This window comes from Montipora capricornis, chromosome 8, assembly GCF_036669925.1.
Source record: "Montipora capricornis isolate CH-2021 chromosome 8, ASM3666992v2, whole genome shotgun sequence".
In the NCBI taxonomy this organism is placed as follows: Eukaryota; Metazoa; Cnidaria; class Anthozoa; order Scleractinia; family Acroporidae; genus Montipora; species Montipora capricornis.
In genome coordinates this window covers 22363727-22376226 of record NC_090890.1, presented here as the reverse complement: position 1 = coordinate 22376226, position 12500 = coordinate 22363727, and the positions used below count along the sequence as shown (strand labels likewise).

General features: G+C 39.4%; 2 protein-coding genes across 6 annotated transcripts in view; one reads left to right on the top strand and one right to left on the bottom strand.

The window, feature by feature from the left end:
• The window catches only part of LOC138014508 (calumenin-B-like), an 11997-nt gene extending 9457 nt beyond the window's left edge, over positions 1 to 2540 (top strand). For both annotated transcript variants that reach the window (XM_068861584.1, XM_068861585.1), the window contains exons 4-6: positions 539 to 657; positions 1590 to 1679; positions 2261 to 2540. In XM_068861584.1, coding sequence (XP_068717685.1) covers positions 539 to 657; positions 1590 to 1679; positions 2261 to 2365 — 314 coding nt within the window. In that variant the 3' untranslated portion in view covers positions 2366 to 2540. The remainder of the gene's footprint in view (positions 1 to 538; positions 658 to 1589; positions 1680 to 2260) is intronic.
• The window catches only part of LOC138014509 (uncharacterized), a 10550-nt gene continuing 231 nt past the window's right edge, over positions 2182 to 12500 (bottom strand). The window contains exons 1-7 of one of the 4 annotated variants that reach the window (XM_068861587.1): positions 11355 to 11372; positions 11037 to 11144; positions 10733 to 10908; positions 7442 to 7523; positions 6800 to 7094; positions 6290 to 6390; positions 2182 to 2876 (exon numbers count right to left, since the gene is read on the bottom strand). In XM_068861587.1, coding sequence (XP_068717688.1) covers positions 2768 to 2876; positions 6290 to 6390; positions 6800 to 7094; positions 7442 to 7523; positions 10733 to 10823 — 678 coding nt within the window. In that variant the 5' untranslated portion in view covers positions 10824 to 10908; positions 11037 to 11144; positions 11355 to 11372 and the 3' untranslated portion in view covers positions 2182 to 2767. Of the gene's footprint in view, positions 2877 to 6289; positions 6391 to 6799; positions 7095 to 7441; positions 7524 to 10732; positions 10909 to 11036; positions 11145 to 11354; positions 11485 to 12500 lie in introns of those variants that run through there. The other 3 variants (XM_068861588.1, XM_068861589.1, XM_068861586.1) reach the window with 3 other exon arrangements.

Below are 12500 nucleotides of genomic sequence, written 5' to 3'. Positions count from 1 at the left end.
GGGATTTACCAAGCATTGCAGAATTTTTAGTAAGCTTTTGGCACGTGTATATAGATATATTTTTAATGTGATCATCATTCCAGTATCTTAGCTGATGGATTTCATCTGTTTCCTTGAGATAAATAACTACATGTAGCCTTTGTATAAATGGCATGGTTTAGAAGATGATGTAGCGATAGTGCTTGTTGGCGATCAAAGGAGCACTCTGGGCATTATTCTACCATAAGGCCATTGCATGTGCCAGCCATAATAAACATCTTTTTAACCTTGAGTGCTCAGTGAATGAATTTCAATACTCAGCCTTACTGTATTCACCTTCAGTTGCCATTGCTTGGTCAATTAAGGCCGTAGTTTGAGAAATTCCCATAAAGACCTCACTTTCAGTTAATATGTAGTTTTAATTCACTGTACTAGTTGGCCTGCAAATAAATAAGTGCCAATGTCATGGCATTCTCTTAATGTTCGGAGAGAAACTTTAGCCAGAAATAACACTGTCTTACAGCCTAAAATTTTCTTGGGTCAAATTTGTTTTTATTAGATGGAATTTACAAGAAAAGTGAAAGTGAAATGACTGAGGATGAGCTCAAAAGGAAAGAAGCAGACAAGGATTATTTCCATTCAGAACGTGATGGAAATAAAGATGGCTACTTAGACACAGTAAGGAAATTCATGTTGTCTTTACTTTATAGCCTTTCAGAGACATCCATATCCAGAAGTTCCACTCTCATCGAAACTGAATGAAGGGGTAGTTTCTAAAGAAACTGTGGTGTTGTGTCGGTGGGGAAGTAGTATACAATGGATTCGCTCTGACGAAGGGCTAACGCTCGAAACGTCAGCTTTTAGAATCTCTGTACGGTGGTCAATTTACATTATCAACTCTCATCGAAACTGTTTTGTTCAGTTTTCCACCCCTTTTTTTCGTATATTTCACAGGGACAATGGGTAGCCCACAGGAAGTGACAAAATACATGTAGGTCAAAATTAGCCGAGCCAAATGCTATGCTCAATATGTCATTGACTTGGCTTATTGTAGTTATAACAATTTATTATTGCTTTCAGTGAAAAGCACAACTCTTTATTGGAATTTGCTCCGCATTGTGTTAATAAAAAGTGTAACAAAATAGTAACTTCTCCTGATAGCATGTGTCACAAAGGATGGGGAATAGGAAGTTGTGAATAGAGGACAGCTACTCAAAGAATGATTATGTTTTGCATTCTGTGTAATTGGTAGAAGTGGGAGTCATTTCAAGGTGTTCATATAAATGGATCCTAAGGGTAATCAGGTGGTTCTTGAACTTTCCTTGGCTTTGTTAGGTGATCATTGGCAGGGGCAGATCTAGGGGGAGGGTGAAGGGGGTGCACACACCCCCCCCTCCCCCCCGATGACCTGAGGCTTTCTCTGCAAAAAATAAAACGTCACCTGTCAGCTACGCCATTTCTTAGTGGTGCACCCCCTCCTAAGAAAAATCCTGGATCTGCCCCTGATTGGACACCTGGACCTGGCGTTAATGTACTGCAAAAAAACTTGACTCTGCGTATTAGGTGATCAAGGTTATGTAATGTTGTGATTATTAATTAATGTCTTTCAGGATGAAATGAAGGAGTGGTTGTTTCCTACAAGTTATGACCATCTTGCGGCAGAAGCTAGTCATCTTGTTTACCACGCTGATGCTAACAAGGTAATTGTCATGCAAAATGTTGTTTGGCCAAAACGTGATCCCTATCATATTTATTTTATACAGTGTATTGTGTATTTGAGCCGTGGACATGAAACAGTAAGCATGGGATGATCATGGTGATGAACTTTGCCACTACTATGATGTAATACAGATGACAGAAATGGAGAGTTGTCTGGAATAGGATTGTGTTGCAAGCAATCTCATCCCCCGAGCCTGTGTGCTTGTGGTTAAACAGCACCCGAAGGCAGTCTGATCAAAAGAGATACTATCTCCGAGAATTAAAGTGCGTCGTGATTGTCAGTCAATTCAAACAAACATTTTCGCTATCACACCAACTGGGAACTGGGAAGCAGACAGTCGGTACTCCATCCCGTAATACTATTATAGGTGAATAGATGATAATTATGGAATTTATACATTTAGTTATTCGGGTAATTACATTTGGGAGCAAGTTTTACATCCCTTTTCAACTCTCCGCCTTAGAAATAAAATGCAGCTAGTATTAAATAGGAGTGGTTTTCTTTATTATTTTTTTTCATTATTCTGTTAAATAAAACATTTCTTTTCAAATTTAATATCAGGACGACGAGTTAACAAAGGTTGAAATCCTTGACAAACACGACCTGTTTGTTGGCAGCAAAGCAACCAGCTATGGAGTAGATCTTACAAGACATGACGAATTTTAAATAATAGACTTTTCTTTTCGAGCCGATAACTCTGTGCATTATTCTGTCGTTTTATTTCGATAAAAACTTAAGATTTTATATTTTTGTAATTATTTTGGTTATATTTGCCATCTCGGACGCTCAGAACTTTTTGTCATGTCTATTTTTATATAAATAAAGGGAATATTTTGTTTTAGCTATTGAGATCAGTTCTCTTGTTTTCACGTTGGAAGCAGTTGCCTTTGTTTCGGGGTGAGATTCCAATATTGTTCTACTTATGGATTGCTCTCACGGTAAGCATTTGGCCAAAAAGAAACCGTTTTGTTTGACACCTCAGTAAACATTTCCGAAATTCGAACGGAAATTTTGGCCCAAATAGATCACTCCCGACCGGAGTACTGTTTAAAATGAAGCTCGATTTGGTTATATCGAAGTCAATCTGTTTGTTCTACTGGGTCTCCTCCTTGGTGTTGATTGAGATTTGGTCAGCTTGGGGGGCGAATGAACTTCGTTGCTGATATCCAGTTGCATCCTGTGCATAACCAAAAGAAACAAATCATTTTCTCGTAAAAAGTTGAGGGAAAAAAATGTCAAGTTTGAAAAGTCGGTTACCATAGACCATTTGGGAGCAAACACATGAACGACATTGACGGCTTTGAGAACGTTTTGCCGTCCTTTTTTTTCTTCGTATACCTTCCTCCTACCGACCTACATCTTTGAGATTTGCAGCAAAAAAAGTAGAAATCTAGGGAAGATATCGTTGATGTCACCTATTGTCATTAATGTACCAACCAGAGCCTCCTTGTGCTATCGAAAGAAAGGGTCTTTTGTTCCTGTGGTTGGCACATTTGAATAACAAAAGCAATGTTTGTAAACAGATATCTTCCCTATTGAGGGACCGCAGCAAGGATAAAACAATAAATATTGGAAAAACGTTCTCCGGCTGAAGTTCTTATAATTCGAGCGTTAGACTGTGATTTTCATTCTTTCTTCGACGGGTAAAATGAATTATTAAATTCTCAACCTCGGATAATGCATTTCGCGTTCTCTGATTGGATAACTCAATCTCGGTTATTAGCTCATATACCTTAGTTTGACCTTATATGGTAAATGATTGCGCTAAGCGTTACTAAGCTAAAAATTTATTCCCCGGAAAGCGAAATTTCTCCCTGAATAAAGCCGAAAAAGAAAAAAAAACTTTTTTTGTGGGAAGTTTGGATCAATTCCGACGTTTAGAAGTACGCGAAAAGGCAAGAAATGTTTTTGTGATGAGCCTACGTCTGTCTGACCACAAGGCGCTACGCGCCTCATTGGCTATTTGCCATCTCATATCCAACGCACGTTCATGGAATAATTGTTAAATGAACGAGAGGCGATGACTGAAATAAGAATATAAATGTGTAGATAACGAAAGTGGAAAATTTCTCTCCGCTTAAGGTAATTCCCTTGAAAATGACGTACTATCCAGATTTTTTTAAATTTGGGACAATTGATATACACAGGACATTGAAAAAATGCAATAAAAAGATGGGGTCACCGTGCTTGTTTTCTAGCTGTATGCCCTTTGTTGCAAGTGTTTTTTACCGAATTACGCGAGAAGAGTTCGAAACTAGATCAACCGGAAAAATTGTTGTTATGAAGCAAAAGCTACTGAATATTACCAGAAACCCATAAGAGTTGAAACGTGTAACACGCGTTCACAGCTTCCGAATATTCAGTGCAAACTGATTGGTTGAATGTTTCAGTGCTAAGTACCATATTTGGAAACCCCTCGTTCTTGTTGTTCCAAATATGGTACTTAGCAAGTTGAATATTCAGAAGCTTGTTTCGCAGCACACAAGGGGCCGTTACACGTTTCAACCCTTATGGGTTTCTGATATTACTGAAAACCTAAACCTACTTGTTTGTCCGGGCTATAATCTTTAAGTAAAGTGATATAAAATTGCTCAATCTTGCAAAGAAATGTAAGCAAATTGGACCGCTACAGTCATCATCTTCAATACTCGTCAAAAATCTGTTTCCCCTTTCCCAATGTTGATTTGGGTATCGCAGTGGTCTCAGTGCTTCAAAACACGCGTGGCTCAACATTGGGGAGGGAGAAGGCACATTTCAGTTGGGAAAACAGTGTGAAGTAGAAATCTCAGGACTTCTCCAGAAAATTCGAGAGAAACGGTGTCTGTTTCAACGATTTGTGAAGAGTGTCGGACTCCAAACGCAGTTTCACGTCATTTACATGTAAATACTACAACTTCTAATATCCAACTTTTTTTTTTCTTAAAATATGTTTTCCGTGTACCTATTACCAGTAAATAAAACCAATGAAAATGGAGGGGGGGGGGGGGGGGATTCACTGTGCTCGTTTTTTCGCAACACGATTATAAATGGATGGCAAAGAGGCAATTTCGGCTTCAAAATGATCATTTTCCGCGAAAGGACTGGGGCGAGTTCCAAAACAACACCTTCTTAACCGAGAAAAGTTATCATGATTGAACTTAAAAGCTCTTGACCAGCAAAAGCGGCCTTTTTTTTGCCTCTTCAGATGGCCGGCGTGAAGCGCCGCTATCTCCGAAGTCGCAATGTTATGCGCAGTATGAGATGCGCCGTGCAAAACAAGGGAATCACCCTAAATTAAATTTCTCTCCGCTCTTCCCACTCCCCACCCCGTTGTTTTGTCACCCGGCCCAAACCTATCTCACGCTCTTCCCATATGGCGTATGATATCTACCGCCAGCTGGCAGGCTATTAATACACAGTCATAATGAACTCACAATTCCACTCTTGTTATCCACACATTTATGTTCTTATTTCTCTTGTCGCCCCTCGTTCATTTCTTTATACCCGTCGAAGACTGTAGATCACACAATCGAAAGCTCGCATTATAACGATTGAAATTTTTAAATTAAAAAAAAAAAAGGTACGAGGAGATTAATAACTTAATAAATCAATTATTCAAGTTTAAACCTCAGAAGCCTAGTAAACATTGGTTTTCCTGTACAGATTCTTAGCTTCATTCTCAGAGTTAACGTGACACTTCCACAGGAGGGGCTCTCATACGTGGTAAGATAACACCAACTTTACGTATACGGGTCCGCAAATGATACCAGGACCGCAAATGATCCCCATGTTGGACCGCAAATGATCCCGGAACGCAAATGATCCCGAAAAAAAAGTAAGGCATGGCATAGAGGGTAGAATTGTCTGGTGAAGAGCTCTTATTTTTATTAAAATCACTTTTAAATCATGGCTCACACAGGTTTCTACCTCATGATAGTTTTCCAGAAAGACTGAATTTTGTTTCTTACTACGCTGTTATAAATTTGGCACATTTAATCATCGGATACAATCATCAAAAACTAACTTGGACGTAATTCTAAACTGATTGTGACCAGGGGCCTATGCGAGAAGAGTCTCTTTCGATCTTCCTAGAAAAATCAGGTCTGCCAGCGGCCTCGATTCAGGGACATTTCTTATTGAGCATGCACGTCTTAAAAATTCAAATGGCTGTCAGTCACGCCTGACCAGTAACTGCGAAACGACGAAACGAAAAGAAAAACAGTCGGGATATTCAAACAACTGCGAACACGCAGGGTTCGAGAAACAGTAAGTTTGGAATTAAGTCCAAGTTAGTTTTTGATGATTGTATCCGATAATTAAATGTGGTAAATTTATAACAGTGTTGTAAGAAACAAAATTCAGTCTTTCTGGAAAGCTATCATGAGGTAGAAACCTGTGTGAGCCATTTTAATAAAAATAAGCGCTCTTCACATTAATTCTCTATCCATACCATTCCCACCTCCATGCCATTCCTCGCTTTTTTTCGTGATCAGTTGCGGTCCAAAATGGAGATCATTTGCGTTCGGGGATCAGTTCAACTTCTCAAACTGAAACACTTTTCCCATCTCCATTGCTTCATAAAAACGTAAAAGCTCATCCATAAGTACTCACAATTGATCCACGTCGCTATCTGTTGGACTGTATCCATTTTTACGTGTTTTTGTGTTAAATTGGGTCTTGAGGTTTATGAGCATGGTAACTAGTTCCTCTTTCTAATATTAAAGGAAACGCATGCGTAAGTTAGAGTCACTGTTGAAATAAATGTTGTTTGATTGCTGGGAAATGGCGGGTCGAAAGAAATAGCTTAGCCTTTCGTAGCACGGCTGGTTTTTTTTTTTTTTCGTTTTCAAACTGGTGGGTGGAGTTTGTAAAATTGTCTTGAAATGAACTGATATTTTGCATTAGAACCAAGAGAAAAAAGACGTACAAGACTTGAAGAAAACGGGCCCAAAGAGGAGGGAAATATATATATCCGGAAGAAAAATGATCTCTTGAGTTGCCAAATACGAGTTTCGAGACAAAACGGGTAGGAGGCTGAATCATCCCGTTAATCGCCCTCCCCCTCCCTCCCCCTTCCTTAATTATGCCTCAACCACTAAATTTGATGCATGAAACTCCTACCGATTTCTCCATGAGGCAGTCATAGTCCTTTGTTTCCTGAGCGATGACTTGGAGGCATTTTGGGCATGCATGTGTTTCTAGTTGGTTCAGCGTTTTTTCTGTTTCCTTAAATCGCACTTTTTGTCTCTCCTTTTTTAACGTTTCACAATCGTCTGAGATATCTTGCGATGTTTTGGATCTTTTCCTTGTTGGTCCGGATGGTAATTCTTCGTTCTTTCCAGGTCCTTTAGCTTTGTTGGGAAGTTCGCCGTGAACGGATTTCCATTCTGTTTTCGGTTGCTGTGACAGGATACACCTTCAATAAAACGGTATTATCTCGCATGAGAGACAGACAGAGCTTGATGAAAAAGGACCGGAAGTGAATGAAAATTAAGGAAGCAAAATGAACTATGGGGTTGCCGAATACAAGTACATGGCGTCGCTTCACTACAGCTGTCAGAATTCCGGTGTTTCTTCTTTATCAAAATTTGGTAGTTACAGAGGACTCGGTTGCAGCCTTAATAGAGTAATTAGTACGAGAAAAGCAAGACTAAAGGATCCTTTTGCTGAATGATGCAAACGTGAAATTTTGTCCTTGGCTTTTCTGGTACTAGTAGAGACACATTGAGGAGAATGAGTAGGACTTTCCAATTCAAACCATACCTTGTCACCGGTGCTTGTGTCACTTCAGTTTTAGAGCTCGTTTCACGATTGAGGTAAGCCTCTTTGTTATTTCCTTTAGAATCTGATGAAAGAAATGAAACCTCAGAGTAGAGCCTTTGAGAGGATGGTGAAAACTCGAATTCAACATTGTCTAGGGTGACGGGCAAAGAGAGACTTTAGAAAGACCTTTAGCAACGAATTTTTCGGGCAATACCGCGAACCGCAAACCCCGGGAAATCACGTGATCTTGTCCTTGCCGTCACGTTTGCAGTTTCAACTTCAAGACACCGTTCTTGCGGTAAGTGATTTACGGCAGCGTCTCATGGCCAGAGATCAATCAGACCTCCCGTTTGACCATATCAGTAATGTTGCTACATCTGTTTCTATCTATTGGGAACAATTTTGAAGATAAAATATAAGTTTTGGGAGAATTTGAGCTCTTTGACTTGAGAGCAGTTGTAGCAATGAAATATCCAAGATGGCGGCGCCGAGTTACTTGGGAGCTTAAGCAACGACAACAGCTTTTCTATTACTTGAGGAATTTTTTGAGCACAGCGCCATGGGGATTTCAACCCAAACAAGCTGATGAAATCTACATTTTTCCCTGATCAATCGCAATGATAAAGATAAAAATAGTTTCCTTCTGTTTTTCTTTCCGTTGCGAGGATTTTAATGTCGAATGTTTTTCAATGCAGGCAGAAAGGTTGACCCGGCCTTTGAGAGTAAAAATGTTATGGTCGACTGGTGATTTTTTCTCTTGTTTATTTGACGTGCAGAATGTCTGTAGAACTGTGAGCTTGCTTGACGATCTCCGTAGACATGAAAAAAGAGTGATTTTGATTTTAGACATTTAAGAATTAAAATATGTCTGTTAATTTGACAATAATGTACTCAAACAGTTTTCATTCTCTTTTCATTTTGAAAATTAAGAAAGGAAAAAGGCGACAAGTGGGCCGCAAACAAACATCAATCGTTGTAATTCAAGAAAACCGATCATTAGTTTCGTAATTCATGCACGCGCTGCAGACCTACAAATCACTCACTCACTCACACTCACTCACTCACTCAGACAGCCCCGATGACAATATGGTGGTGCACTTCTACTAAGTGCACTACCACAAAAATGAATAACGCACGTGCAGGGCGTGCAAAGCTATTGTTTTTGCCCACTAAATATGCAAATTTGTGACGTTCTCGTTGCTGTCGCCGTTGTCGTTGCAAAAGCTCCCTAATAGGGAGCTTAAGCAACGACAACGGCGACGGCAACGAGAACGTCACGAATTTGCATATTTAGTGGGTAAAAACAATAGCTTTGCATGCTCTGCACGTGCGCTTTTCACTTTTGTCCATTTGTTTGCCGTCGTCAGCAAAGCAAAGACGTGAAATAGCCAAGTTTTTGGTTTTATGAAGAACGTCAGCACTTGAGGATAAATTTTCATTTTCTCTCCTAAAATGGAGTGCCGTTGTGACTGGTGTCAACTTTGAGGAAATACCTCACCCTTGTCATATTAAAAACGTTGAAATAGTCACGAAGCGATTACAACAACGTAAATTCATATTTTGAGATGACGTTCTCGTTGGTGTCGCCGTTGTCGTTGCTTAAGCTCCCTATTAGGGAGCTTAAGATCTACGACGACGACGTCGACGAAAACGCCACAAAACAATGATATCATTGGTTAAAAGAGCATAAATAATCGTGCTGCACGTGCAGCACGAATTTTAGCTCATATTTTTGCGGTTCTCTGCATGACGATGACGTGAAATCACTAAATTTTAGGTTTTGACGACAACGTGAGCATGCAACAGAGAATCTTTCTTACTCTATTTTCAGTCTGAAACCGCTCGTACCGATTTAGTTCTAGAATACGTCGCCCACATTGTACGACGTGAACGAGATGGAATAATCGCCAAAGACTTTAACTAGAGCAAAGTTCTATTTTGAGTTGCCGTTTTCGTCAACGTCACCGCCGTAGATCTTAAGGTCCCTATTAACGTTGATGGTTCGCGCGAGACTCAGTGCGTTGTGTATTGGAAAAAAAACCAGTTCGACCAGCCTGCTACCAGCGATAGAAGTGACTCGAGGTACTCAGCTGTAAATAAAAAGCATCTACAGCTTACATGCTTTTGTTGAGAGACCTGAAATCAGTCTGAAACCTTTCCTTGTCATAGACTTAAAGGTTGAATGTATCTTGATTCAGCCACGTAAGTTTGAAATGAAATAAAATCATCGAAAATATTTCCCTAAATTGAAGACTGCAAATGCCGATTTTATCACTTTTTTGCATTGCATATAGCTTCGTTTATATTTCATTTGGAGTTCAAGTCCTTCTTTGCCGCAGGGGCCGGCCATAATGGGCTCCCTGTCTGTCGTTAATTTGACAAAATATACCAGCATGATTCATTCACCTTTATCACTCGGCGGCCATTTTGGAGTCCGTGGGGAATAAAGACTTTGTCTTTGCATTTTCTTTGCCCGTCCAGCCTCACACTGAATGAGAGGTCCGACGGGCAAAATCTTTGGTTTGGACATTGAATGATATGAGTCTATTAAACAAATGAATCTACATTTAATAAACGAGTAGGAGGCCCCAATCTTTGGTCCCTATAGGAAACATTTTGATAAGTCTACAACACGAATGATGGGCGGAGTCTCACTAATAACGCCCCGTTTCCTCCAGCGTATATTTCACAGAAAAAAACATTTCCTCTTGATACTTCCCATTGCATGAAATGCACAATACAATGTCACGGTGTTTACAGAATATAAGAAAAGGAAAAAGGGAACCATTTGTATCGAAATCTATCTTTGGTTCTTTGGGATAAAATTTACCAACTCTTTGTAGTGAAATGAAAGTTGGAAAGATCATAGCGAAGTTTTTTCGTGTGGCTCACCATATATCCGTGGACTAAGAAATTAATGAAATGGCACAACAATTTCCTCACTGAAATGTTTTATTCCAAAAGGTTTCATAACCTCAGCTAAGAGTACCGTGCAACGATACGTGTACGGCAAAATTCCGAGATCTCTCACCCAGTATAAACCCACATGAAAGCCTCTCGACTTGACAAAAAACCGTCTATGTTAAAATTTATGACCTTCATATCGGAAATCTTCACGAAGGCATGGAACAAAGCCCGAAGAAATTTTCGACACCGAAAACAAGTTGACTCATCGTCTCTCTTTGGTTATTTTCAAGCTGTGTGAGCTTGGACAAAACCGCGGCTTTAATTGTGTTCATACCGAGTTGACCAACTAAAACTTAAATAGAAGAGAAACAACAAACCCCTTACCTTGTCTGAAAACCAACGCGCGGAATTTGTACACTTTCCTGTTCACTACATCAAGGCGAACTGAACACGAATCTGCGACAGCTGTAATCATGGCTGCTTGAGATGACAAAGCTTTGTTTCGCAACAGCCAGTATAAACACCTTCCTGGCGTCAACAAGACTTCAATTTTCCAATGACTGCGAATAACGACAGGCTGTTAGACTCAGAAAATTTCTCATAATGAACGGATAGAAATGGCGATCACTACCAACTAAACGAACATTTTACCATCTATAATGGATGTGTTGACGGAATTTCGACATACCTATAAAGCCGCCGACCGCAAACGTATTTTTCCCACTAATGTATAGGGCCTTGGGGTAAAGATTAGGATGCAAGATGGCAAGATTATACGCTGGTAATAAGCGGCTCACTACAATACAAACACCATTAATTGTTAGAACCTCAAAAAAACCTACGATCATGCTGGGAAAGCTTTCTCTAGAAAAAGTAGACTTGGAAATAAAGAGATAAAATATATACACACTCTTATCACGAAAGTGTTTCACAGTTTTAACGTGCTAAAAAAACTTACGTTTCGTGATCGATTCTAGGAAAAACGCTCTTAAATTAATGTTCTTACGTAAGATGAGTATTAGTTTCTGTCTGATTTCCGTTTAGGAACTCGAAGTTTTTTCCGCCTTTATGGATGCAAAAACTGTTTTCTGAGGCATATACGGCCAACTCGCCTTTTAGGTATAATTAAAGAAATATAAACACGATGCCACTGCCAGAGAGTTTCTGTCAATTTGGGGAGCCACCTGCTATATCCGTTTTTTTTTTTCTGTGTAAACACCGCATAAGGTAGAAATTCTATTTGATGCAGTCACGAATTGAGCCGAAAATTTTCGTTCATTGAATTTTAATAATGGAGCCGCATGATCTAGCTGAGGTCAAAGCACACTATTGCAGAGTAATTAAAAGGACTGGGCAGACTATTTTGTTCTCATGTTTATTTATCTTGTCTTGACCTGGTTGATGGACAGACAAGGAAATAAAGTAAGGAAATGAAGCTTGCTTTAATAGCATTGTTAGCTCTCTGCATCACACAACGCCATCATTCGCAAATCTTAAAACATCTGTCCTCTAAGTTCTTTAAAAGTTTTAATTTTTTCAGCGACAATTTTGCAAAGAGGATAAAACTGCAATTTACTGTCTCCCAATTTTGCGTAATTGATTTTACCGCGATTGGCAGAGAAAGCTATTTTTATTAATTCCGCGTTAAACAAGCTTCTTAAATATCATAGTACCCATCGCATTTAACTTCATTTCAACATGCCACATTTTGTCCAGTTCAATAAATGACCGAATTAGAAATTGCTCAATATTTGAGAACCTTATTCAATTCGTTGCGGTCTCATATAAGAACAGCTTACATTACCCAGAACACGCAAAGGTGTTGTAACTGCATCTAAAATTCCAAGGAGATCGTTCAATGCAAGCCCTCGTCTTAACACAGTATAATAATTCCAGCTACATTAATTAAAATAAAAGAATCGAACCGTTTATTATAGAAGCAGCTATCGGGTTAAAGATTCCATCTGAATGAAATTAATCAAGGGAAGGGCCAAAGCCGTTGTGGATCGATCCACGAATACTGTACCAGTATAGTAAAGGACCGTTTATACAGTTTAGTGTGATTAGAATGCTGAAGTTTTACATTATAAATCATCGCATTCAAAGCAATTCACGTGTGTACGCAAAACCTGGCAAACTGACAAATATCCTG